The 26740-nt window shown below is 46.2% G+C and overlaps 1 protein-coding gene across 2 annotated transcripts in view; it reads right to left on the reverse strand.

Annotated features, from left to right (window-relative positions):
- FA2H (fatty acid 2-hydroxylase) overlaps positions 1-19439 on the reverse strand; it is a 62971-nt gene extending 43532 nt beyond the window's left edge. The window contains exon 1 of one of the 2 annotated variants that reach the window (XM_024233591.3): positions 19170-19439. In XM_024233591.3, the coding sequence (XP_024089359.1) occupies positions 19170-19439 (270 nt within the window). Of the gene's footprint in view, positions 1-6898; positions 7082-19169 lie in introns of those variants that run through there. The other variant, XM_054534131.1, reaches the window with a different exon arrangement.
- Positions 19440-26740: the final 7301 nt, after the last annotated feature.

Raw genomic sequence — 26740 nt, forward strand, 5'->3', positions numbered from 1 at the left:
TATATGTAAATTGACTGATATGTGAAAAGGGTAAGTTTAAAAAAAAATCAGTGGAAAAAGATAGATTATTCAATAAATCTACCGGGACAACTAGTTAGTAATTTGGAAAAATATAAACCTAAAATAATACCTATCTTTTTCCTTACATCCCATCCCCCCAAAAAAAATTCCAGGGAAGCAAAATATTTAAGCAAAAACAAACAAGAAAAAACACTAAACATACAATTATTAGTAGGAAACTGAAATATTTTGTTTTTATGTATAAAATCTTAAAGTAGGGGCAGAACTTTCTAATAATAAAACTGGTGTCTTTTACTACAAGGAAATTTAAAGGTTTTGCATTGAAGAAAAAAACATTAAGCAAGGCAAAAGGCAAATGAAAAGTGGAAGAAAAATAGTAACACAGATGCCAAAAAACAAGCTAATACCCTTTACCTCTAAGGAGAGATTATAAATCAATAAGAAAAAGACAACTATCAATATAAAGATGGATAAAGGACATGAAAAGGCAGTTTACTAAAAATGTGCAAAAAGTTTAGAAACATGTGGAAAGACTTGGAACCTCCCTTATCCTTCATATAAATAAGAATGTAAACAGGGAGAAATTTTTTCATCCATTGACAATGATTAAAAATACTGCTAACACACAGAATTGGTGAAAGTGTGGAGAAACAGGCATTCTCACACGTTTTTGGAGGGAGTTAAAATTGGTACAACTGTTTTGGGGGCAATTTGGCACTATCTATTAAACTATAAGATGTGTATTATTTGGATCCAGAAATTGCAAATCCAGGACTCTGTATTATGGTTGATTTGCATATATATGCAAAGTGATTGTGTAAGAATGCTTCTTGTGGCACTGATGTAATAGGAAAAAGCATCAATAGGAACAGCTGTTAAAAAGAATGGAGTAAACCTATATTGCTGATATGGAAAGAAGTACAAAATATGTCATTGGGTGACAAAGACAGCAAGTTGTCAAGCAGTCTGTGTCATATGATTCCTTTATGGGAGAAATAAAAATAGAATAATATATGCGTGGCTGGGCGTGGTGGCACATGCCTGTAATCCTGGCACTTTGGGAGGCTGAGGTGGGTGGATTGTTTCAGCCCAGGAGTTTGAGACCAACCTGGGCAACATGGCAAAACCCTGCGTCTACAAAAAAATACAAAGATTAGCTGGGAATGGCGGCATGTGCCTGTAGTCTTAGCTATTTGGGAGGCTAAGGTGGCAGGATCACCTGAGCCTGGGAGGTCAAGGCTGCACTGAGCTGAGATAGCACCACTGCACTCCAGTCTGGGTGACAGAGTGACAGCCTGTCTTTAAAAAAAAAAAAAAATATATATATATATATATATATATATATGCATGCATGTATATGGGTAGAATCTCTGTGAGCTTACGCAAAAAATGATGGTATTTATAGAGGGACTAGAGCGAGAGGGAAACAATTCTTTTTTTTTTTTTTTTGAGACGGAGTCTCGGACTGTCGCCTGGGCTGGAGTGCAATGGTGCGATCTTGGCTCATTGCAACCTCTGCCTCCTGGGTTCAAGCAATTCTCCTGCCTCAGCCTCTTGAGTAGCTGGGATTATAGGTGCACACCACCGCACCTGGCTAATTTTTTATATTTTTAGTAGAGACGGGGTTTCACTATGTTGGCCAGACTGGTCTCGAACTCCTGACCTCGTGATCCGCCTGCCTCGGCCTCCTAAAATGCTGGGATTACAGTCGTGAGCCACCGCGCCTGGCTGGAAACAATTCTTTTTTGCACATTCCTCTTAACTATTTAAATTTTTATGAACTATATTAATATGTAATTATTATGATAGAAAAAATCTACAGTCTAATTTTAATCAACTATGCTATCCATCCCCTTAACAAACAGAATACTGCAGAATGTGATAAACCTTTGACATCAATCCTAATGAAATGCCATTAGAGAGTATTAATTAATGTCGATTAGAATGAGAGTTTCCAGGCCAGGACGGTGGCTCACGCCTGTAATCCCAGCACTTTGGGAGGCTGACGTGTGCGGATCACTTGAGGCCAGGAGCAAAGAGACTAGCCTGGGCCACAGAGCAAGACCCCCATCTCTACAAAATATTAAAAAATAATTTTAAAAAAATGCAAGTGTCTAGGACACAGTGGATTTGAAACAGTCCAGGAAAATTCTCCTTCCCAGCCCTTTCAGCAGGTACCGCTTCCTGTATCTAGAACATTCCAGGGGAACCCTCCTGACGGCCTTAGGATCTTGGCTGCATGCAAGGCTCAAAGCCAGGTAGCTGCCTACAAACTCTGCTGTCATCATGGCTGCCTGGTTCCGCACTAAAGTTCATGAGTCACCTTGGTCCCCTGCCTTATCAGGTCATGTTCCACTCTGTTGCACCTGGCAGGTTCTCCCTTAACACGGGTCTAGACTCATGACATCTAGTCTGGGACATTCTTTATACTCTTATCCTGACGGAGAAGATACTTAGGTGGGACCAGCAATTAGAACTCCAGGATTCATTTATTTCTATAAAGGAAGTTCGATGTCAGTCTTTAATGTCTTTAAATGCGCACCAGCATACTACACATGTTTCATTCATGACACATCTATCTTCCTCCCTTTTCCCAAGTCAGACCAGCCACCGCTGTAGAGAAGGTCTGATGTGGAGGGCCCTAGGTCTTACTGCTGAGATGGGCTTTTCCTGGCTATGAGGGAGCAACATGCCGTCGGCTGACTGGCTGGGATCAGCTCCAAACCACTCAGGGTGCAAGGTGAACTCACCTTTATGGGTGAGATCAAGAGTGGTAGAGGAAGTAAGAGTTTCTCACTCCTTTTTCCATTCTTCCTACTAAAGACCCTTCTTAAACCTGTTTGATGAGCACACCTGTGTCACCCACATTGTACTTCCACGTTTTCTAAGCAAGAGAAACCTAGATAGAAAGAACATTTAAAATTCCCTTACTTTCCCTGGGAAGGTCACCTCTGCTAGCAAGACACTCCAGAGGTAACCGCAGTCCTGGATCAGGCTGCTTAAGGAGTCACAGCCATGCTGGCTGGAAGGCGAGGTGCTGGCCTGAGGCTCTGTCTGCCTATGGGACACTGTCTGGCAGTGCAGCCAGGGCCTCGACTGCCCTATTTCACCTGGACAGGACTTGCATCTTGGAAAGGAGAAGCAGCAGCCACCTCCTAGGGGTCCCCTCTTCCTCTCCTGGTGTCTGCTGGAGCACTGATGAACATGACACATTACAACCCCATGGCAAGTTTTTTTAGGAAGGAGGTGAGGCTCTACAAAGTTACCTCGTCCTGGACAGCCCCTCCTTAGGCATGCAAGGACAAAGGGACAAGAACCTTAGCTTAGCAGTTGCCTTTCCTGACCTAGCAACTCCTCTTCCATGTGTGATGGTACAGATGAAATCCTTCTATAGGGATCATCGTTATCCAAGTGTTCTTTATCTGAGTTCCTGAAGAAAGTTGCAAATGACAGGAGAATTGCTTGTCCACTCCCCTGGACACCCCCTACGCTGCTGCTGTAGCTGAGCCACACACCAGTGACCTCCGGGCAAGTCAGACCAGCCTCCAGGACACCAGGCCCCCGAGGGAGCATGCTGGGAGCCACAAATCATTATTATTTCAGGTTTCCCATGTATTTGGGGTGTTTCGCAGGCCCTCATGCTCATAAAGGAAGTATTTCTCTAGCCTGGCTAAACTAAAATTGTCTAAATTAAAGGCTTTGGGATATAACTGCAGCAACCAAGCGTTTCCTAAGTGCCTGTGATGCCAGGTAAAGCTTTTCAAGCCAACACATCATCCCAGCTTACACTTTGACCCACACTCCCTCACCCCATGAAAGGGCAGGTGCCAGGAAGCTGGAGTGATCCACTGATTAATCAGTAACGGAGTGTGCAGGGAGTCAATGACACGTCAGAGGAAGGTACACCTGCTCCCCCCAGGAAATCCCCATCACATGAGTATACGCATTGCCTCACGTCATCCTAGAAGACAAGTTTATGAAGTCTAGAAAGCAAACAGCTTCAGGCTAAGGATCCTTCTCCTTCTGTCTTCAGAGGCCTGACTTCAGCCCAGTCAGAAGGATCAGAGGGGACCTTGGATGGTACCTCATCCCTCCTAGATCTGAAAGAAATGTATTTGGTACCCCTCGGCTTAATCTCATGCCTAAGATTTGTCCCTAATGAGTATGCATTGAAAATACTGGGCACTTGGAGACCCATATTGCAGGATCTCTCTGAACTACGGTTCCTACATCTACTCCACCCACTTTAAGAGTTCAAGTAGAAATCTATGGGACGGGGTGGGAAGAGGGAGAGCGTCAGGAAAGACAAAGAATGGATGCTGGGCTTAACATCTAGGTGATGGGATGATCTGGGCAGCAAACCACCATGGCACACGTTTACCTATGTAACAAACCTGCACATCCTGCACGTGTACCCCTAAAGTTAAAATAAAAGTTGGAAGGGAAAAAAAGTCTATGGAAAAATACTTTGAAAAATGTAGATAGGGTCGGGCGCAGTGGCTCATGCCTGTAATCCCAGCAATTTGGGAGGCCAAGGTGGGCTGATCACCTGAGGTCAGGAGTTCGAGACCAGCCTGGCCAACATGGTGAAACCCTGTCTCTACTAAAAATACAAAAATTAGCCGGGCGTGGTGGCACATGCCTGTAATCCCAGCTACTTGGGAGGCTGAGACTGGAGAATTGCTTGGACCAGGGAGGTGGAGGTTGTAGTGACCTGAGATCATGCCACTGCACACCAGCCTGGGCAACACAGCAAGACTCTGTCTCAAAAAAAAAAAAAGAAAGAAAGAAAGAAAAACGTAGATCGCTATATATACACTTAAGGTGTGTTACCATTAGCTCTACAGGGATCATCGTTATCGAAGTGTTCTTTATCTGAGTTCCTGAAGATTCAAGTTGCAAAAAGACAGCAAAAATCATGTAGATATTTATGAGTCAGTTGTTTAATAAATTTGGCCCTTGCTCAAATACTGACCACCTCCTACCCCAACTTTGCCCTGCCCATCTAGGCAAAGTGTTCTCTCTTTGATGGTTAGAGAGTGCTATCATCCAACAATATGAAATGTATCAAAATGCAAAGTAAGATAAACATCCATGCAGAAAAAAAATAGAAAGCTTCATGAAGTCACTGAAAGCAGTGGAGAACTGTTTGACTCACAACTCCATTGCCAAATAAGGAGGGCAGTGTTGAAAAAGAGGCAATGAATGAAGGAAGAAGCCTTTCAAAAGAGATAGACCTGTTTGTTAAAGGATGAAGAGAGACCCTTAGCCCTTAAATACGCTTGTTAATAAGATGACTCATTTAGGAGTACGCTGTGAATGTTCAAATTGGAGTTTATGGCATGTCACATTGTGCTTCCACACAATTTTTTTTTGTGAGACAGGGTCTCACTCTGTCACCCAGGCTGGAGTGCAGTGGCTTGATCTCGGCTCACTGCAACCTCCACCTCCCACGTTCAAGCGATTCTCCTGCCTCAGCCTCCCGAGTAGCTGGGACTGCTGGTGCCCACCATCAAGTCCGGCTAATTTTTTTGTATTTTCAGTAGAGACGGAGTTTCACCGTATTAGCCAGGGTGGTCTCGATCTCCTGACCTCGTGATCCACCCGCCTCGGCCTCCCAAAGTGTTGGGATTACAGGCATGAGCCACTGCGCCTGGCCACAATTTTTTTTTTTTTTTTTTTGAGACAGTGTCTCAGTCTGTCACTCAGGCTAGAGTGCAGTGGTGTGATCTCGGCTCACTGCAACCTCCACCTCCCAGGTTCAAGCGATTCTCCTGCCTCAGCCTCCTGAGTAGCTGAGATTACAGGCACACGCCACCATGCCTGTAGTCCACATGTGCACAAAACCAACATGACTTGACTCATTATTTGCTCAACTTAAGAATCGGTGCAACACTGAGATCTTTAAGTCCTTTTCAGTTTCTTTTTTAAAGATAATCAATTTCCCTCTCCCAACCCCTTGTCCTATGTCTATGAAATTTTGGTCTTCATTTAGAATAAGTAATTTTTTTTCGAGATGGAGTCTCGCTCTGTCGCCTAGGCTGGAGTGCAGTGGCATGATCTCAGCTCACTGCAACCTCCGCCTCCCTGTTCGAGCAATTTTCCTGCTTCAGCCCCCTGAGTAACTGGGACTACAGGTGCATGCCATCACGCCCAGCTAATTTTTGTATTTTTAGTAGAGATGGGGTTTCACCATGTTGGTCAGGCTGGTCTTGAACTCCTGACCTTGTGATCCACCCACCTCAGCCTCCCAAAGTTCTGGGATTACAGGCATGAGCCACTGCGCCCGGCCTAGAGTAGAATAACTTAAAAAAGTGGCCTTTTATTAGGATTCAAGGACTCTTGTCTCCAACCAGCATAAGTCATTATGGTTGTTTCCAGAAGACCTTGTCTGGCACAAGAGAAAGCAACCATGAAACCAAGCTGATCTGTCCTTTTCCCTGTTTGGGGGCAACACAGGATCATGGAAGCTGGATTTATTCAGTCCAGCAAGGTGCTCCTTATTCCTCCACAGCAGAGTCTCAAAGTGTAGGCCTTGATCAAACTGACTTTAAAATTTGAGGTCTTTCTTTGATCTTTGTGAGTAAATGATGCCATTTCATAGATTTCCGTTATTACATAAGACTAAGGGCTACGTACAAGTACCTAAGTGGGTTATTATGAGTTATTAACATTTGGAATTTTTTTTGTTTTTTTGAGACAGAGTCTCATTCTGTTACCCAGGCTGGAGTGCAGTGGCGTGATCTCCGCTCACTGCAACCTCAGCCTCCCAGGTTCAAGCAATTCTCATATCTCAGCCTCCCGAGTAGCTGGGATTACAGGCATGCACCACCACACCCGGCTAGTTTTTGTATTTTTAGTAGAGATGAGGTCTCACCATGTTGGCCAGGCTGTTCTTGAACTCCTGGCCTCAAGCGATCCACCTTCCTTGGCCTCCCAAAGTGCTGGGATTACAGGCGTGTGCCACTGTGCCCGGCCTAGAATTTATAAACTAAAACCAGCCATTTCTAGAGATCCCTAAAGACTCTGCTTCCATTTCTCATTAGGTAATCTGAACATCATTCAATGCTAAGCAACATTGGAAAGGTTCTACTGGGCACAAGAGAACATAGAGATCTAGAATTCTACTCCCCCTCTTAAAGGAGAAATTACAACTAATTTGGGTAATTTTCAAGCAAGTTTATTGTAGGTTGCATGGTTCACTCTAAGTATATAATGACATACTTTCATGAATGAAATTGGTGGCTACTAGCTTTACTGTAACAGGATTTTTAAAATACTTTCTATGCATCAGACTTCAAATATGTTAAAGCAAATCCCGCCACCCTCAAATTTGCTTGTCTGGTATTGCTATTTAAATACTTCGCAGTATACCATCAAGGTAAGAAAGTGAAGTTATTTGGATAATAGTGTTTTGGGGGCAGTGTTTCACAATGTAAAGTACTGAGTTTGAAGTTCATATTTCTCAGTTATAAGCTTTACGAGTGTTGCTAGCATCAAGTTTGTTGTTCTCAAATTTTGTTGTTATGGCTGAGCTCTTTTTCCATCAGAGAGAAAGAGCAGGTGGGGAAAGTGGTCATTAGAGTCTTCTGCCCACCTTACAATACCCATGCGACCCAGCAATCCAGTTACTGGGCATATACCCAGAGGAATATAAATCATTGCATCACAAAGACACATGTACATGTATGTTCATTGCAGCACTGTTCACAACAACAAAGACATGAAATCAACCCAAATGCCCATCAAGGTAGACTGGATAAAGAAAATGTGGTACATATATACCATGGAATACTATGCAGCCATAAAAAAGAACGAGATCATGTCCCTTGCGGGAATATGGATGGAGCTGGAAGCCATTATCCTTAGCAAACTAAGGCAGGAACAGAAACCAAATACCACATGTTCTCACTTATAAGTGGGAGCTAAATGATGAGAACTTATGGACACAAAGATGGAAACAACAGATACCTGAGGCCTCCACCTGAGGGTGCAGGATAGGAGGAGGGAGAGGAGCAGGAAACATAACTAATGGGTACTAGGCTTAACACCTGGGTGACAAAATAATCTGTACCACAAACCCCCATAACATGAGTTTACCTATTTAACAAACCTGCACATGTATTGCTGAACTTACAAGTTAAAAAAAAAGTAGTTTTTTCCAATTCTGTGAAGAAAGTCATTGGTAGCTTGATGGGGATGGTATTGAATCTATAAATTACCTTGGGCAGTATGGCCATTTTCACGATATTGATTCTTCCTACCCATGAGCATGGAATGTTCTTCCATTTGTTTGTGTCCTCTTTTATTTCATTGAGCAGTGGTTTGTAGTTCTCCTTGAAGAGGTCCTTCACGTCCCTTGTAAAATTTTCACAACCTACTCATCTGACAAAGGGCTAATATCCAGAATCTACAATGAACTCAAACAAATTTACAAGAAAAAAAACAAACAACCCCATCAAAAAGTGGGCAAAGGACATGAACAGACACTTCTCAAAAGAAGACATTTATGCAGCCAAAAGACACATGAAAAAATGCTCACCATCACTGGCCATCAGAGAAATGCAAATCAAAACCACAATGAGATACCATCATCATACCAGTTAGAATGGCAATCATTAAAAAGTCAGGAAACAACAGGTGCTGGAGAGGATGTGGAGAAATAGGAACACTTTTACACTGTTGGTGGGACTGTAAACTAGTTCAACCCTTGTGGAAGTCAGTGTGGTGATTCCTCAGGGATCTAGAACTAGAAATACCATTTGACCCAGCCATCCTATTACTGGGTATATACCCAAAGGACTATAAATCATGCTGCTATAAAGACACAAGCACAAGTATGTTTATTGCGGCACTATTCACAATAGCAAAGACTTGGAACCAACCCAAATGTCCAACAGTGATAGACTGGATTAAGAAAATGTGGCACATATACACCATGGAATACTATGCAGCCATAAAAAATGATGAGTTCATGTCCTTTGTAGGGACATGGATGAAATTGGAAATCATTATTCTCAGTAAACTGTCGCAAGAACAAAAAAGCAAACACCGCATATTCTCACTCATAGGTGGGAATTGAACAATGAGAACACATGGACACAGGAAGGGGAACATCACACTCTGGGGACTGTTGTGGGGTGGGAGGAGGGGGGAGGGATAGCTTTAGGAGATATACCTAATGCTAAATGACAAGTTAATGGGTGCAGCACACCAGCCTGGCACATGTGTACATATGTAACTAACCTGCACATTGTGCACATGTACCCTAAAACTTAAAGTATAATAATAATAATAATAAAAAAGAATAGGAGCAATTAGAGAAGATTGAGAACCACTGTTCTGAGTCTATGTGCTTTAGAGAATTTTGCATGAAAAGACACCAGAAAGAGTAAACAGTACTAGAAACCCAGGCAACCTGGGACATGCCTATGAGTGTCGCCCAGGTACTTATAGCTACATGGGGACTGGGGGGTCTTAACCCTGAGAGCAATGTGGGTCTCGATTGAGATTTTCTATGGTTAACTTCACTTCTAACTCCTGAAGGAGACTCATGGGATGGGTGGACTGTAAGAGCCTGCTAAGGGAGAGGTTTTGCTAACTCTCTCCGGCTGCAAAGAACCGAGGACAAAGGCAGAAATGAGTGACTTGCTTGATGGTTCTCCATCCTTTCCATCAACTCTCAACCCTTTAACTAACAAGACACAGAAAAGAGATTTTTCTTAATCTTTTTTTTTTTTTTTTTTTTTGAGACAACATCTCGCTCTTGTCCCCCAGGCTGGAGTGCAATGGCGCAATCTTGGCTCATTGCAACCTCCGCCTCCTGGGTTCAAGCGATTCTCCTGCCTCAGCCTCCCGAGTAGCTGGGATTATAGGCATGCACCACCATACCTGGCTAATTTTTGTATTTTCAGTAGAGATGAGGTTTCACCATGTTGGCCAGGCTGGTCTCGGACTCCTGACCTCAGGTGATCCGCCTGCCTTGGCTTCCCAAAGCGCTGGGATTACAGGTGTGAGCCACCGTGCCCGGCTATGTTTCATTCTTAAAGTATCTTGCGTATGCTAATATTTCGTTTTCAATTATGCACATACCTCAGTTTTTCAAGCAACTCATTCACTCACTTATTCAAACATTTATTTATTCATTCATTCATTTTTTGAGACAGGGTCTCACTCTGCTGCCCAGACTGGAGTGCAATGGTGCAATCACGGCTCACTGCAGCTTTGACCTCCTGGGCTCAAGCAATCCCCTCATGGTAGCCTCCCAAATAGCTGGGACTACAGACACATGACCATGCCTGGCTATGTTGGAAAATTTTTTTGTAGACCTAGGGTCTCACTATGCTGCCCAGGCTGGCCTTGAACTCCTGGTCTCAAGCTCTCTTTTCTGCCTTGGCCTCCCAAAGTGCTGGGATTATAGGTATGAGCCCATACCCAGACCATTCAAATATGTATTAGTACCTATTGGTATGTACCAGTGTACCTGTGTGTGCTAGAGAAGTCCAGATGAATTAGACAAGTCCAGTCCTTGGGGAGTTTACGGATTAGTAGACAAAATAATAGGGAAAACAAGAGCCACAGTGGAAATACGTTAAATAAGAAAGAATGTTATCTGCTGGGTGTGGTGGCTCACACCTGTGATCCCAGCACTTTGGGAGGCCAAGGCAGGTGAGGTCAGGAGTTCAAGATCAGCCTGGCCAACATGGTGAAACCCTGTCTCTACTAAAAATACAAAAGTTAGCCGGGCATGGTAGTGGGCACCTGTAATTCCAGCTACTCGGGATGCTGAGGCAGGAGAATCACTTGAACCCAGGAGGCAGAGGTTACAGTGAGCTGAGATCGTGCCACTGCACTCTCCAGCCTGGGGCCTGGGGAACACAGCAAGACTCTGTCTCAAAAAAAAAAAAAAAAAAGTTATGAATGCTGTAAAATAGGTTCAGGTAAAGAGCTATGAGAGTCTGAGCGAAGGGGAAAAAAGCAGATATAGGTGAGGAGGTAAGGAGAATCTCTGTGGAAGAAAGAGCATTCAAGCTGGACTTAAGGGATATGGCAATAGGGAGCCATTGAATACTTAGGAGCACTGCCATAACATGATCAAGTTCTCTTTAGAAAGGTTCAGAGACAATGGGGAACAGAGGAAGCCCTGCCCAAGAGACTGCTGCAATAGTGAGTGTAGCGAGGCTCTAGCCAAAGTAGGGCAGTAGTGGGGGAATGTTCCAGAAGGAAGACTAAGGGGGGGGCTCCTGAAGATCAACAGGTGGTCCAAGTCATTGGTTCTTCTTGCTCCATTTACTCCCCATTTTCTCCCTTTGCCTATGGATTCTCTAGGACAGAGTAGGCCATGGAAACAGTTGCTGTGAAGAGTAAGAAAAACATCAATAATACCCCAGACATAATACTGAGTGAAAGCAGCCATCAACAGAGTGCACCATTCCCATATAAAGATGAGGGATTCACAAAACTATCCTGTGGTGATAGAGATTAGAACAGTGGCTGCTTCTGGGAGGCGCTGTTGCCTGGGAGGAGGCAGGAGCCTGTGCTAGGTGCTGGAAGAGTTCTAGGTCTTGATCTGGGTGGTGGCAACAGAGATGTTTACCTAGTTTAAAAAAAAAAAAAAAAAAAATTGGCCGGGCACGGTGGCTCATGCCTGTAATCCCAACACTCTGGGAGGCCGAGGCAGGCAAATCACGAAGTCAAGAGATCAAGACCATCCTGGCCAACATACTGAAACCCTGTCTCTACTAAAAATACAAAAATTAGCTGGGCGTGGTGGCATGTGCCTGTAATCCCAGGTACTTGGGAGGCTGAGGCAGGAGAATCGCTTGAACCTGGGAGGCGGAAGTTGCAGTGAGCCGAGATTGTGCCATTGCACTCTAGCCTGGTGACAGAGGGAAACTCATAAAAAAAAAAAATCACTGAGCTGTATGTTTAAGCTTTGTGCACTTTTCTGGGAAATGAGAAGTGAGAGAAACTAACAATGGAGACTGAGAAGTCACGACTGGGGTCTGGGTGGGGTGTGAGGCACAATCTGTGAATATGCTACCTGACTTTTCAAAAGGGACTCTGCAGATGTCATTAAGTGAAAGACCTTGAGATGAGGAGATTATCCTGGATCATCTAGGTGGGTCCAGTGTGACCCCGAGTGTACTTCTAAGTGGAAGATGGATGCAGGAGCGTCAGTCATAGAAGGAGACGCAGCAACAGAGGCAGAGGCCGGCATGATGGGATTGCTGGCTGGGCCATGAGCCAAGGAATGTAGGCAGCCTCCAGTAGCTGGAAAAGGCAGGAAAAAAGAATCTCCCCTAGAGTCTCCAGAAGGAATGCTTCCCTGCAGATTCATTTTTTACTTTGGAACTGTAAGAGAGTAGATGTGTGTTGCTTTAAGTCACCGAGTTTGTGATAATTTGCCAGAGAAGCAATCAAAAATGAATTCAGGTGGAAAACCAAAAGGGTATGGCATCCAGCAGCCAGGTAAAGAAAGTGTACTGGGGTGGAGGAGGGGTGATCAATGGTGTCACCAGTTGCTGCCAGGCCATGTAAGGTAAGGGGAGCACTGGCCACCGGGTGGAGGAAGGCGAAGGTCCTGGTAATGCCAGCAAGGGCTGTTTCCGTGGTGTGGTAGGTTTCAGAGCGCATGGGGTGCTTATCACCTGTCTAAATAAATGAAGACTACATACAGACCAATGAGGAGCGTGTGTCATAAGAAAAAAAATAAATGAAGATGACGAATGCTGTTGCCGAAGCATCAGTCCAGGTTATTTCCCGGGAATACTTCCAAAGACAATTACTCTCATGTATTTCTAGGAGTCCTGTTTGTTTCTTTTTATTTCCTCGAGAGAATCCTAATTTTTGATCTTCTTCCCAATTCTGGGTCTCAAAGCCTCTTTATTCACTGAATTGTGGGGTGATAGCAGAGAGCACACCTGGAGCTTGTGCTGACCCTGGGGTGGCCATGGAACTGCAGTGGCCTGGGCCCTGGATGCCCCACCAGCTGGCCCTAGCTTCGTCCTCCAGGTGAGACTCACCTGGCACCACAGCAGGCCAGAGAGTAGAAGCCCCTGCAGGTGGTAGAGGGCAGTGACTGTTGATTGGTCAGGCAGGCTCCCCTGGGATGCCCCCTTAGAGGCCAAGCAATCTCAACCCCTTCAGTAAGTCGAATACTTGGCACTACTCTGCTCAGAAGGTGGTGGCAGTTCAGCGAATTCCCCAAGCATCAGTTTTTATCAGACCAGCTTTCCAAGATGGGCTGAGCTCAAGATGTTCCTGGTCCTGGGTAGGGTGGGAACCCCAGGTCTTCCTGCACTTAGATCTCCTCCTTATTGTTCCTCCCCATTTAATTATTCAAGCCCTGAAGCTCTAAATGGCCAGAGCCCAAAGTCTTACAGACCCATGTGTGGCTGAATCTGTGGACTTCTCAGCCACGCTGAGACAGAGACAAACCCTGTGGGATTAAAACATGGCATTGAGACCTTCAGACATCAAGGTTACCCCAACACTAATGGCTGAAGAGTCAGGCTTGCCTTCTCCTTAAGGTCTTCTCAAGCAGAGGGCGTGGTCAGCTGGCATAGTCAGATATCTGCCCACGGTAGGACCTCTCCAGGATTGGTGGGGCATGGGGGAGTATGAGCCACCCTCTGGCAGTTATCATCCCTCTGGGTGGCAGGCTTGGGGCTCAGGAAAAACCCCAGTTCCATATTCACTTTATTTATTTCTTGAGACGGGGTCTCCTCTGTCACTCAGGCTGGAGTGCAGTGGCATGATCACAGCTTATTGCAGGCTCAACTTCCCAGGCTCAGGTGATCCTCCCACCTCGGCCTCCCAAGTAGCTGGGACCACAGGTGCATGCCACCATGCCTGGCTAATTTTTGTAATTTTTTCTTGTAGAGATAGTTTTTCACCATGTTGCCCAGGCTGGTCTCAAACTTCTGGGCTCTAGCGACCTGCCCACCTCAGCCTCCCAAAGTGCTGGGATTACAGGCATGAGCCACCGTGCCTGGCCCCCATTCCCTTTAAAGTGCACGTAAAACCTTTGATTTTACTGTTATTATCGCCAAGCATGAGTACATGGAAAAATAAAGTGGGTCAATTTAAAGATAAATATTAAATATGATAGTTCAAGTGATACACCAAATTGGTAAAAGGCAAAAGACTTATACAATCTGAAGAGTAACCAGAGTATAGTACGCCAAATTTGGGGGAAAAAACCTGGGGTGGTGATTCATGGATGCCCAGAGTCTGGGAAACACAGTAATATAGCCTGGGAAGGAGGTTTAGACCTGAAGTCCTTTCCTTGTCTATTTCTTTTGTGAAAAATGCTGGTCGCAGCTCAATAAGTGGACTTCATAGTCTGCTAACACGTGGCTGCAGCTGGGAGAGCACTGCTCTCGCCTGAGCTTGGGTTGAGGCTCTTGACCCCACCGTCCTGAGCTCCTTCCCTGCTCAGCCATGGCTCTGTCACTTGCTCAAGGTGGGCAGCTTGACTTCACCATGTCCAAGGCCGTGCTTGGCAGACAGCATGTTGGCTCAAACAAGATGGACTTGTTTTGTGAATGTGCCTTCGTGTGAGCGTGAATGTGTGTACATAGAAAGGGTGCAGCAAAGTGGGGTGCAGGGGGAACAAACGGGGCCAGGCCTTCTCCCTGGAGGGAAGGGCCAGGATGCTCCCATCCAAGGGCTAAGCCAGCAGGACAGGCCCCTAGGAGGGGCACTGTTCAGAAACGAGCCCCAAACAACAGAGCTGGTTCATGGCACTCCCCTTCCCCAGCAAAAGCCTCCTGCTCCTCCAGAGACAGGGGGCTCTAACCACAAGGGTGTCAGCATCCCTGGTCCAGCAGGAGAAGAGGGAAGTGCAAAAGGCAGCTTGGGGCTTGCTAGAAGGGCTTAGCTAGGGAGAAGAACAGAAATTGTCTCCATCCAGGCATCTCTTTGAAAGGATATCCCACCCCCAGATTTCTCCTTTGACAACCTCTCCCACAAGTTTTTGTTTGTTTGTTTGTTTGTTTTTGAGACAGGGTCTTGCTCTGTCACCCAGGCTGGAGAGTACAGTGGTGTGATCTAGCTCACTGCAACTTCTGCCTCCTGGGCTCCAGTGATCCTCCCACCTCAGCCTCCTGAGTAGCTGGGACTGCATGCACGAGCCACCACACCCAGCTAATTTTTTGTAGAGATGGGGTTTCACCATGTTGCCCAGGCTGGTCTCGAACTCCTGGGCTCAAGTGATCCGCCCACCTCGGCCTCCCCAAAGTGCTGGGATTATAAGCATGAGCCACTGTGCCCAGCCTTCCTCTCTCTCAATTTAAAGACAACCCTGTACTAGTTCTTAGGTTAGAAATCTGAAGGCAGAAGCTGGCAGCCTGGTGGAGGGCTGGGCTAGTGTGACCATTGTCAAGTTTGGGCCATGGGTCTGCAGATGCATTGTTTTGAGTTTTGTTCCACATGCTCAGGTTGGGGCCCAGAAGTAAGGATGTCTGCAGCATGGCCCGCCCTCGGGCTCTTAGGCAACAGATGAGCATACAGGTCAGAAGCATGTATGAGACTGGGTCCCTGGGTCCCTCTCTAAGCATCAGACAAGGCAAACCATGGTGCTAGGTGGTTAGCAGAGCTGGGAGGTGGGGCCATCCAGGGCAGCTGGCCAGGGGTGGCTGTAAGCATACTCAGGATGGTGTTGGGAGGACGAGCCACACCCTAAGGCTCCTTTCTAGACGATACAGTGACAACACAGGGCAGGCCCATGAGCCACCGCAAACCTGTCAGTCTCAACCTCTCTTATTTCCTGCACTCAGTTTTTCTTTTCTTTTCTTTTCTTTTTTCTTTTCTATTTTTTTGTGACAAAATCTCACCTGTCGCCCAGACTGGAATGCAGTGGTGTGATCTTGGCTCACTGCAACTTCTGCCTCCTGGGTTCAAACGATTCTCCTACCTCAGCCTCCCGAGCAGCTGGGATTACAGGCATGCACCACCACACCCAGCTAATTTTTGTATTTTTAGCAGAGATAAGATTTTACCGTGTTGCCCAGGCTGATCTTGAACTCCTGACCTCAAGTGATCCGCCTGCCTCAGCCTCCCAAGCAGCTGGGAGGGCACCACCATGCCCAGTGCACAACCACACCTGGATAATTTTTTGTATTTTTAGTAGAGACAGCGTTTCACCATGTTGGCCAGGCTGGTCTCAAACCCCTGACCTCAAGTGATCCACCCGCCTTACCCTCCCAAATTCCTGGGATTACAGGTATGAGCCACTGCGCCCGGCCTCCTGCACGCAGTTTTTCCTATATCTTCTTCTAAACCCTTCAGCATGACCCGACACCAAACACCAACCTCTCAGATTAAACTGGGCTCTCACCACAGAATGCTGAGTCCCAGCATATTGTCTAGAGACTCTCTCAAATTCATCCCCCTTCTCCCCGTAGTCACAGCCACTGCAGTGGCAGCCATGCAGCAGCATCCTGCCTGATCTCCTCACACCCCCTTAGGCTGTCTCTGTTCCTCCTTGAAACTGCAGCCAGGGTCCTCTTCCAAAGACGCAAATCTCACCATGAACCCTGCCTGAACCTCTTCCCCGGCTTCCCTTTATTTATTTATTTTTTTTTTGAGATGGAGTCTTGCTCTATTGCCCAGGCTGAAGTGCAGTGGCGCGATCTTGGCTCACTGCAACCTCCACCTCTCAGGCTCACCTGGCTTCCCATTTTTGTTAGAGTCAAGTCCCAAATTCTGACCACAGCCTATGAAGCCCTGTGTGATGTGGCCCCGGCTGACTTTTGGCCTCCCCCCACATCCCTGTCCTTGCCCATCAGCCTCCGGCCACGTTGATTTTATTTCCAATCTTTTACTATGTCAAGCTCTTCCTGCCAGAGCCTTCATACATGCTGTCCCCTTTGCCCGAAATATTCTTCCTGCTACATGTCACCTGGCTAAGCCCATCCTATCAATCAGCTCTCAGTGTCAATGTCGCTTTCTCAAGAAGGCTCTCTATGCTCCTCCCCTCTAGATCCATACTCTGATACACCATGAATTAAGCAACTATCATGTGATCTGTGTGTTCCCTCTCCTTCCCCATTATCCCATTAGCTCTATGAAGACAGGAACCGAATTGGTTTTGTTCATTGATATCTGCCCACACCCAGCACAGTGCTCTCAACCCATTAAGGAACCAGTTCCATGACTGAATAAATGATGGAGAAATTAGGCAAGATGACCCAATGAAAAGCCACCTGAAACAGTGGGTGCTAAGTCCTTTCAACCAGAGATCTAAGAGTAGTTGCTGGGCTCATCTTGAAAGCAAGAGTTAGAAGCAGGGGACAATTGTTGATTTTCAGGAGTCCCCCTTATCCACGGTTTCACTTTCCACGGTTTCAGTAACCCACGGTCAACCTGGGTCCAAAAATATAATTAAATGGAAAATTCCAGAAATAATTTATAAGGTTTAAATTAGTTTTCAATAGTAGCCAATGCCACATCACCACACCTGTCATTCACCTCACTCCAACCCATCATGTAGGCATCTTATTATCTCTTTTTTTTTTTGAGGTGGGGTCTCACACCGTTGCTCAGGCTGGAGTGCAGTGGCATGATCATGGCTCACTGCAGCCTCCACCTCTCAGGTGATCCTCCCACCTTAGCCTCCCAAGTAGCTAGAATTATAGCCACATGCCACCACACCCGGCTAATTTTGGTATTTTTTGTAGACACAAGGTCTCTCTATGTTGCCCAGGCTGGTCTTGAACTCCTGGGCTCAAGCGATCCTCTTACCTCGGCCTCCCAAAATGCTAGGATTACAGATGTCAGCCATGGTGCCTGGCCTCAGGTTATCATCTTACATCATCACAAGAAGAGTGAGTACAGTACTATAAGATGTTTTGAGAGAAACGGACCACATTCAAATAGCTCTTATTACAGTATATTGTTATAACTATTCTATTTTATTATTGCTGTTGTTAATCTCTTCCTATTGTTCTTAATTTATAAATTTAACTTTATCATAGGTATGCATATATGGGAAAAAACATAGCATATATAGGATTCGGTACTATCTGTGGTTTTAAGGATCCACCGAGGGTCTTGAAATGTATCCCCTTGGACAAGGGGGAACTACTGTATATCTAAGCATGATGGCCCCATAGTCACCAGTCCCAGAGCCAGGCCTGGGGAACATCCAGAGAGTCGCTTTGCCTCTGGCCTGAGCCTACCTGGAATCCTGTGGGCTAGGTCTGTCTCCTCCACCCGAAGATTTTTGGGATGGAGCCAGCATTGATTTTGGAGTCAGATACATGTGGCTTTCCCACTATTTAGCTATTTGACCTTAGGCGCATTAATCAGAGCCTCCCTGAGCCTCAGATTCCATATCCTGAAATGGGAATAACAAAACCTGCCCCAGGTTCAATTAAGGACTTAAATACCACCGGGAGCTGGTACTGCACAGCAGCGTGCAGCTCAGCACGCAGTCTGGTCCAAAGTGCCGGTCCCTTTTCCTTGGCAAAACTGGCTCATGCCTTTCATTTCACTCTTTTGGAGTCCCAAGCCATCGTGTAAGACAAGAATATAAGGGAAGGTCTGAGAGGTTGGAGGACACAGTCCACCCCAGACATGGCCCAGGCCTCTCCACCCACCCAGGGGAGCCCTGGTGCAAGGCTAGGGCGGCACCAGGAAACCCAAGCTAGTGAGAAGAGCTACGGATCTGTGCCTCTTTGAAGCAGAAGTGAGGTGGGATGGGGAGGTGGGAACAGGTGAGCCCATTATCCAAAGAGAAACGGAGAGTGGTTGCAAAGAGGGAGAGGCCGATAAGTGAAGAGGAAGGAAAGCCGGGGCGTATGCGGGGACTGGGGACAGAAACGGGAATCCACGTTGTCGGAGGGCAGGGGCTGCAGAAGGAACACGCTGGAAGGAGAGGTGCTGGAGAAATGGGAGAGCTGGCACGGAGGCGGGCCAGGCGGTAAGGGTGTAAAGGAAGAGCAAGTTCCTGGAGAGAAGAAGGAGGGGTTGGAGGGGACGACAGTGAACTGTTGCCTGGAGCGAAGAGAGGGAAAGCGAGGGAAGGGAGGGCAGAGGCTGTCACCTTGGGTCCTGCTAGAGGGAAGGTGAACGGGGCTCGCCCGGGAGTGGAAGGCTGAGGGAGGCCTGGGTTGGGGCGGGGGGCCCCGGCCTGGCTGTACCTGCTGCTCCCCGCGCAGCTCTCCCACGTAGTACTGCTCCAACCAGCGGCGCGCGTTGGCCGAGTGCCTGTGAGGCGGCCCGTCCAGATCGGCGCTGATGTCCTGGCCCGCCCTGGCCCGCAGCAGCTGCTCGCCCCCCGGGTGGTGCCGCACGAAGCTGGAGAGGTCGTAGAGGCGGGCCCCGCGGCGGACCCAGCACGCGCCGGCCGCCAGGCGCCGCTGGACCTCGGAGGGCGAGAAGGAGGCGGCGGGGGGCGGAGCGGGGGCCATGGCCGGAGACCGCAGCTCCCAGCGCGCAGCCCGGCGTCTGCTCTGCTGCCGCCCTGAGCGCTTCTAACATCCCGGGAGCCCCGGGGCCGTTCCGGGCGGGCCGCCACCGCACCTGCTCATTTGCATACCGCGCTCCCATTGGCCGGCAGGGAGCCCCGGCAGAGCCGCGAGGGGCGGGCCGGGCGCCGGGAGCTGCGCGCCAGGTGGCCCGGGGCAGGGAGAGGCGCGCCTGCCAGGTGTGTCCCGCGCGGGAGAAGGGCGGGCGGACACAGGCGGAGCGAGTCTCCACGTCGCGGGTGGTTGTCTGGGCGCATATCCTCGGTGGCCTGATCGCCGCTGGAATAACTTCAACTGCCTCCAGGGAGGAGCTGGCCGCATGGGACCCTCTGGCTCCAGGAGGTGCCCGAGAGAGCGAGAGGCGAATGAGGTGCTCGCCTCGGGTGCAAATATTTGTTTTGTTTTTTAAATTTCAGTAGCTTTTGGGGTCCCAGTGGTTTTTGGTTACATGGAGGAATTGTATAGTGGTGAATCCTGAGATTTTAGTCCACCTGTCCCCCCGAGTAGTGTACATTATACCCAATGTGTAGGGTTTTGTGTGTGTGTGTGTTACACCCCCTCCCATTCTCCCTATTGTCCATTATATCACTCTGTATGCCTTTGCGTCCTCACAGCTTAGTTCCTACTTATGAGTGAGAACATACAGTGTTTGGTTTTCCATTCCTGAGTCACTTTCACTTAGAATAATGGCCTCCAGCTCCATGCAAGTTGCTGCAAAAGACATCATTTCGTTCCTTTTTATGGCTGAGTAGTATTCGATGGTGTATATCAACTACATTTTCTTTATCCACTCCTTGGCTGATGGTTATTTAAGTTGGTCCCATATCTTTTCAATTGTGAATTGGGCTGCAAAAAACAAACATTCGTGTGCAAGTGTCTTTTTCATATAATGACTCTTTTCCTTTGGGTAGAAACCCAGTGGTGGGATTGCTGGACCGAATGGTGAATCTACTTTTTCTCCCCTCCCCTCCCCTCCCCTCCCCTCCCCTCCCTTCCCTTCCCTTCCTGTGACAAGGTCTCACTCTGTCACCCAGGCTGGAGAGTAGTGGCGCGATCTTGGTACACTGCAGCCTTGACCTCCCGGGCTCAAGCAATCCTCTTACCCCAGCCTCCCAAGTAGCTGGCACTACAGGCATGCACCACTACGCCTAGCTAATTTTTGTATTTTTTTGTAGAGGCGAGGTTTCACCATGCTGTCCAGGATGGTCTCAAACTCCTGGGCTCAAGCGATTTGCCTGCCATGGCCTCCCATAGTGCATTTTTTTTTTTTTTTTTTTTTTTTGAGACACAGTCTCACTCTGTTGCCCAAGCTGAAGTGCGGTGGTACGATCTCAGCTCACTGCTACCTCCGCCTCCCGGGTTCAAGCGATTCTCCTGCCTCAGCCTCCAGAGTAGCTAGGACTATAGGCGCGCGCCAACACGCCCGGCTAATTTTTTTGTATTTTTTGTAGAGACGGGGTTTCACCATGTTGGCCAGGCTGGTCTCGAACTCCTGGCCTCAAGTGATCCACCCGCCTCAGCCTCCCAAAGTGCTGGGATTACAGGCGTGAGCCACCGCTCCCAGCCCCAAAGTGTACTTTTAATTTGTTAAAGAATCTCTGTACTGTTTTCCAAACAGGTTGTACTAATTTACATTCCCACCAGCAGTGCATAAGCATCCCCCTTTCACTACATCCACGCAAACATCTACTGTTTCTTGACTTTTTAATAATGTTCGAGGGCAAAATTTAATGGGGCACCCCAGAACTCAATCATCACTATATCTAATACCTGAACGTAATATTTTAAAAAATTATATTGTTGGCCAGGCACGGTGGCTCACACCTGTAATCCCAGCACTTTGGGAGGCCGAGGTGGGCGAATCACGAAGTCAAGAGATCAAGACCATCCTGGCCAACATGGTGAAACCCCGTCTCTACTAAAAATACAAAAATTAGCTGGGTGTGGAGGCACGCATCTGTAGTCCTAGCTACTTGGGAGGCTGAGACAGGGGAATCGCTTGAACCTGGGAGTCAGAGGTTGCAGTGAGCTGAGAACGCCCCACCGCACTCCAGCCTGGCAACAAAGCGAGACTCCATCTCAAAGAAAAAATTATTTTGTTGCACAGTGTGAATGTTCTTAATGCCACTGAACTGTACACTGAAAATGGTTGAAATGGTAAATTTATATTATGTATATTTTACCCCAATACGAAATATGTAAGAATGTTTTAAAAAATCGTATTGGTAAAAGACGGGGTGAGGGGTGGGGTTAGGGGGCATGGCATTGGCCACCCGTTTTTGTAAATAAAGTTTTATTGGAACCAGGGCCAGGAATTCATGAGACATGGATGTGAAAGTGCAGGGTTAGCTCCTGTTTTTATTTAAAATTTTGATATTCTGTCCATCATGGAATTTTTTGCATTAATTTTGAAGTTTTACAATACTGCATTAAAATATTATTTATCTTGGTTACTGTTTTTTTGTTTGTTTGTTTTTTGCCATGCCTGTAAATTTTGCACTCAGGGCTAGTGCCTCACTCCCTCACTCTAATCCTGGGCCCTGGGGAAGGACCTGAGGGGAGAACAGAGAACACTGTCTCCATTACAGAAGGGGAAGTAGGGGCCCACAGGAGTAAAGGCTGGGGGTGATGCTGTGTGGAAAGGAGGACTGAGTTTGTTCATCACAGTTTTGTTTAGAACAGGAAAAACTTGGTTGGACATGGTGGCTCATGCCTGTAATCCCAACCCTTTGGGAGGCCAAGGCAGGAGGATCGCTTGAGCCCAGGAGTTCAAGACCGGCCTGGGCAACAAAGCAATACCTCGTCTCTACAAAAAAAATTTTTTTAAATTGAAGCCAGGCCGGGCGCAGTGGCTCACGCCTGTAGTCCCAGCACTTTGGGAGGCTGAGGTGGGCAGATCACCTGAGGTCGGGAGTTTGAGACCATCCTGACCAACATGGAGAAACCCTGTCTCTACTAAAAATACAAAATTAGCCAGGCATGGTGGCGCATGCCTGTAATCTCAGCTACTCAGGAAGGCTGAGGCAGGAGAATCATTTGAACCCAGGAGGCAGAGGTTGCAGTGAGATTGTGCCATTGCACTCCAGCCTGGGCAACAAGAGCAAAACTCTGTCTCAAAAAAAAAAAAAAAAAAAAAAAATTGAGGCCAGGTGCAGTGGCTCACACCTGTAATCCTAGCACTTTGGGAGGCCAAGGCAGGCAGATCCCCTGAGGTCAGGAGTTTGAGACCAGCCTGGCGAACATGGTGAAACCCCGTCTCTACTAAAAATACAAGAAAATTAGTCGGGTGCAGTGGCATGCCCCTGTAGTCCCAGCTACTTGGAAGACTGAGACTGGAGAATCGCTTGAACCTAGGCGTCAGATGTTGCAGTGAGTGGAGATTGCACCACTGCACTCCAGCCTGCGTGACAGAGCGAGGCTCCACCTCAAAAATAATTAGATAAATAAATAATTTAAAAAATTAGCCAGTTGTACTGATGCGGGCCTATCGTCGCAGCTACTGGGGAGGCCGAGGCCAAAGGATCTCTTGAGTCCAGGAGTTCGAGGCTGCAGTATCCTATGACTGCACCACTGCACTCCAGACTGGGCAACAGAGTGAGCTCCATCTCTTAAACAGAAAACAAAAAGCAGGGAAAAGCCACACACAGCTTTACTTGTCCAGCCACAGGGGATCCCACTTGAACTCATGATTTGTAATCAAATGCTCCTGGTACAGAGGCTAACCCATCCAGCTGGCTTTTGTCTCTTTCAGGAAAGAGATTTTAAGGATCATCCCCATTTGTGCCCTTCTGGGGCCAGGCATCTGTGCTGGGCCAGTTCAAGTATGGGAAGCCTGGCCCAGATGCCTCAGGGGTCCCCAGGTCAGAAGAGCCGCCCCTCTCCCCTCTCCCTTCTCTTCGGACTGACCCTCAGGGAGTAGGCGAGAGTTTTGCTGTCTGTGGGTCTATGGAGCACCTGCCCATCAGGCCTAGAGGCCTTACATCACCAGAGTTGTTGCTTTTCTCAAGCGGTAAACGCATAAGTAGTCCCCTTTACCCAACTTCCACACCTACTCTGCTCCAAATCCCCTGCACGTCCCAAAGCAGCCAAGCACACAGTCACAGGTGTACTCAGGTACTTCTTGCTGACAATATCTGTGGGCACTCCCATTTGGAGTTCATGGCCCTGAACTCCCAGTGTTTAAAGTTGAACAAATGATTTGGCCATCTGTTCAGAATTGTAACACTCACAGTTCTTGCCCTAGTTATTCCACTTCTAGAAATTTAATCTTACAGGTATACTATATCAAGATGCATGAACAATAACATTAATTGCAACCTCATTTATAGAGTAGAAATGATCAAATGTTCATCATTAGGGAGGACTGATTAAATAAATTATGGTATATTCAGACAGTGAAATACTATGTAGCCATTAGAAAAAATGAGGTAGATCTATGTGTACTAATTTAGAATAATCTCCAGAGTATTGTAGGGGAAAACAACAGGAATGGTGTGTATGGCATGCTAAAAACTAGTTTGCTATTTTTAATTATTTAATCTTTAAGATATTTTTATGCAAACAAAAACATATATGTAATTTTTAAAGCAAAAAGTTTCATTAACTCCTTGAATCTTCCTCCTAACTCAAGAGCTAGGACATTACCAAAAACTTGCACCTACTACTGTACCGCAAACCTTTCACCTCTCTGCCTATTGGTTACAAAGATGTAACCTCTGCCCTGATGTTTATGCTCATTCTTCCTTTGAAACAGAATCGAGTTCTGTCCCCAGGCTGGAGTGCAGTGCTGTGATCTTGGCTCACTGCAACCTCTGCCTTCCAGGTTCAAGCAATTCTCATACCTCAGCCTCCCAAGTAACTGGGATTACAGGCGTCTGCCATCACGCCCAGCTAATTTTTTTATTTTTGTAGAGACGGGGTTTCACCATGTTGGCCAGGCTGGTCTTGAACTCCTGACCTCAGGTGATCTGCCCGCCTCGGCCTCCCAAAGTGCTAGGATTACAGGTGTGAGCCACTGCGCCCAGCCGCTTTTATTTTTAATATTTTTAGCACACCTATATGTGTACCTATAGAATGTATTATTTAGATCAGCTTGTTTTTGAGTTTTATGAAAATCATGTGATACTCTATTTAGCTTTATGTGGCCTTGCATGCTTTACTCAATATTATTTTAAGATTCATTCAACACTCCATCCAGTGTTGAGGGTCACTTTTTTTTTTTTTTTTTTTGAGACAGTCTTACTCTGTCGCCCAGGCTGGAGTGCAGAGGTGCAATCTGAGCCCATTTCAACCTCTGTCTCCTGGGTTCAACCAATTATTCTGCCTCAGTCTCCTGAGTAGCTGGGATGACAGACACATGCCACCACACAAGATTTCACTGCTGTGTCATATTCCACTATATGAATTTATTCATTTCCCTTTTCCTCTTCAAAGGAATTTCGTTTCTTTTTTTTTCTATTGTGAAATTTCTTGTACCTATGGGTGAGACTTTCTATAGTCTATGTACCTAGGAGTACATCCTAGAGTACGCAAGTGTTCAAATTTGCAAGAGAATGTAAATTGACTTCTAGGTGGATATACTATTTTACATCTCCATGAAAGATGCATGAAAATCTCCAGCCCTAATATTAGGAACAAGGCAAGGATGGCCAGTCTTATCACTTATATTCAACATTAGCAATGCTAGCCAGTGATGTAAGGCAAACAAAAAAAAGAAAGCCATAAAAAGAAGAAATGAAGGAGGAAAACTTTCTACTTGCAGAGACCATGATCGTTTACATAGAAAATCTCAACCAATTTGCAAAACAACTAGAACTAATAAGTAAATTTAGCAAGTCCATAGGATCCAAGGTCAAAATACAAAAATCAGTCATATTTTAATTACTAGCAACAAACAATTGGAAAATAATGTTTTAGAATTTCATTTATAATAGTGTCAAAACCCATAAAGTATGCAAGGATAAATTTGACAAAAATTATCCAAAACCTCTAACTGAAAACTATAAAAATGCTGCTGAGATAAATGAAAGAATATCTTAACAAATGGAATTCATAGATATACCAAATTCCAAGTTCATATATTGCATAACTCAATATTAAGATCTCAATTATCTTCCAACTGATCTAATGATTCAACACAATTCCAATCATAATCCCACTAGCCACTGGTTTTGTGGTTGTTTTTGTTTGTTTGTTTGTTTGTTTGTTTTTTGAGACAGTCTTACTCTGTCACCCAGGCTGGAGTGCAGTGGTGCAATCTGAGCTCATTTCAACCTCTGTCTCCCGGGGTTCAAGGATTCTTCTGCCTCAGCCACCCAAGTAGCTGGGATGACAGGCATGCGCCACCACACCTGGCTAATTTTCATATGTTTAGTAGAGGCAGGGTTTCACTATGTTGGCCAGGCTGGTCTCGAACTCCTGACCTCAGGTAATCTGCTTGCCTTGGCCTCCCAAAGTGCTGGGATTACAGGAGTGAGCCATCGTGCTAGCCCACTAGTTGTTGTTGTTGTTTTTTTTAGAACTTTAACTTGCTTTTAAATTGTATATGGAAATGTAAAGGACCTAGAATATTGAAAGCAATCGTGAGAAAAAACAAACTTACGGGACTTACACTTCCTGACTTCACGCCTTGGTATAAAGCTACATATTCAAAACAGTGTAGTACTTGCCTGAGAAGCAACAAATAGATCAATGGAACAAAACAGAACAGAAAGAGACCCAAACATATAGGTCATTTTGTTCTTTTATTGAGATAATTTACATATGATAAAATGTGGCCTTTTTAGTGTACAGTTGGGACATCTTCTATATCCTTTTTTCTTTTTCCTTCTATATCCTTCTAAAGGTCAGATTTGTCTCTCCCTTTGCTAGTACAACATTGTCTTCATTATTGTAACTTTAGTAATAAGTCTTGATATCTGATAAGGCTGATACCCACACCCTGTTCTTCTTTAAGAGTGTCTTTGTTTATGCTCAGATTTTTCTTTTTTTCATATAAACTTTAGAATCATTTTGTCAATGTCCATGAAGAAGCCTATTGGGATTGTGAAAACAATTGCATTGAATCCATAGATTAATTAGGAGAGGATTAATATATTTGAGGCCAGGCTCAGTGGCTCACATCTGTAATCTCAGCAATTTGAGAGGCCAAGGCAGGAGGATTGCTTGAGCCCAGGAGTTCAAGACCAGCCTGGGCAACATGCAAGTCTCCGTCTCTACAAAAAAAAAAAAAAAATACAAAAAAT

The sequence above is a fragment of the Pongo abelii genome, chromosome 18 (genome assembly GCF_028885655.2).
Source record: "Pongo abelii isolate AG06213 chromosome 18, NHGRI_mPonAbe1-v2.0_pri, whole genome shotgun sequence".
Taxonomy (NCBI): domain Eukaryota; kingdom Metazoa; phylum Chordata; class Mammalia; order Primates; family Hominidae; genus Pongo; species Pongo abelii.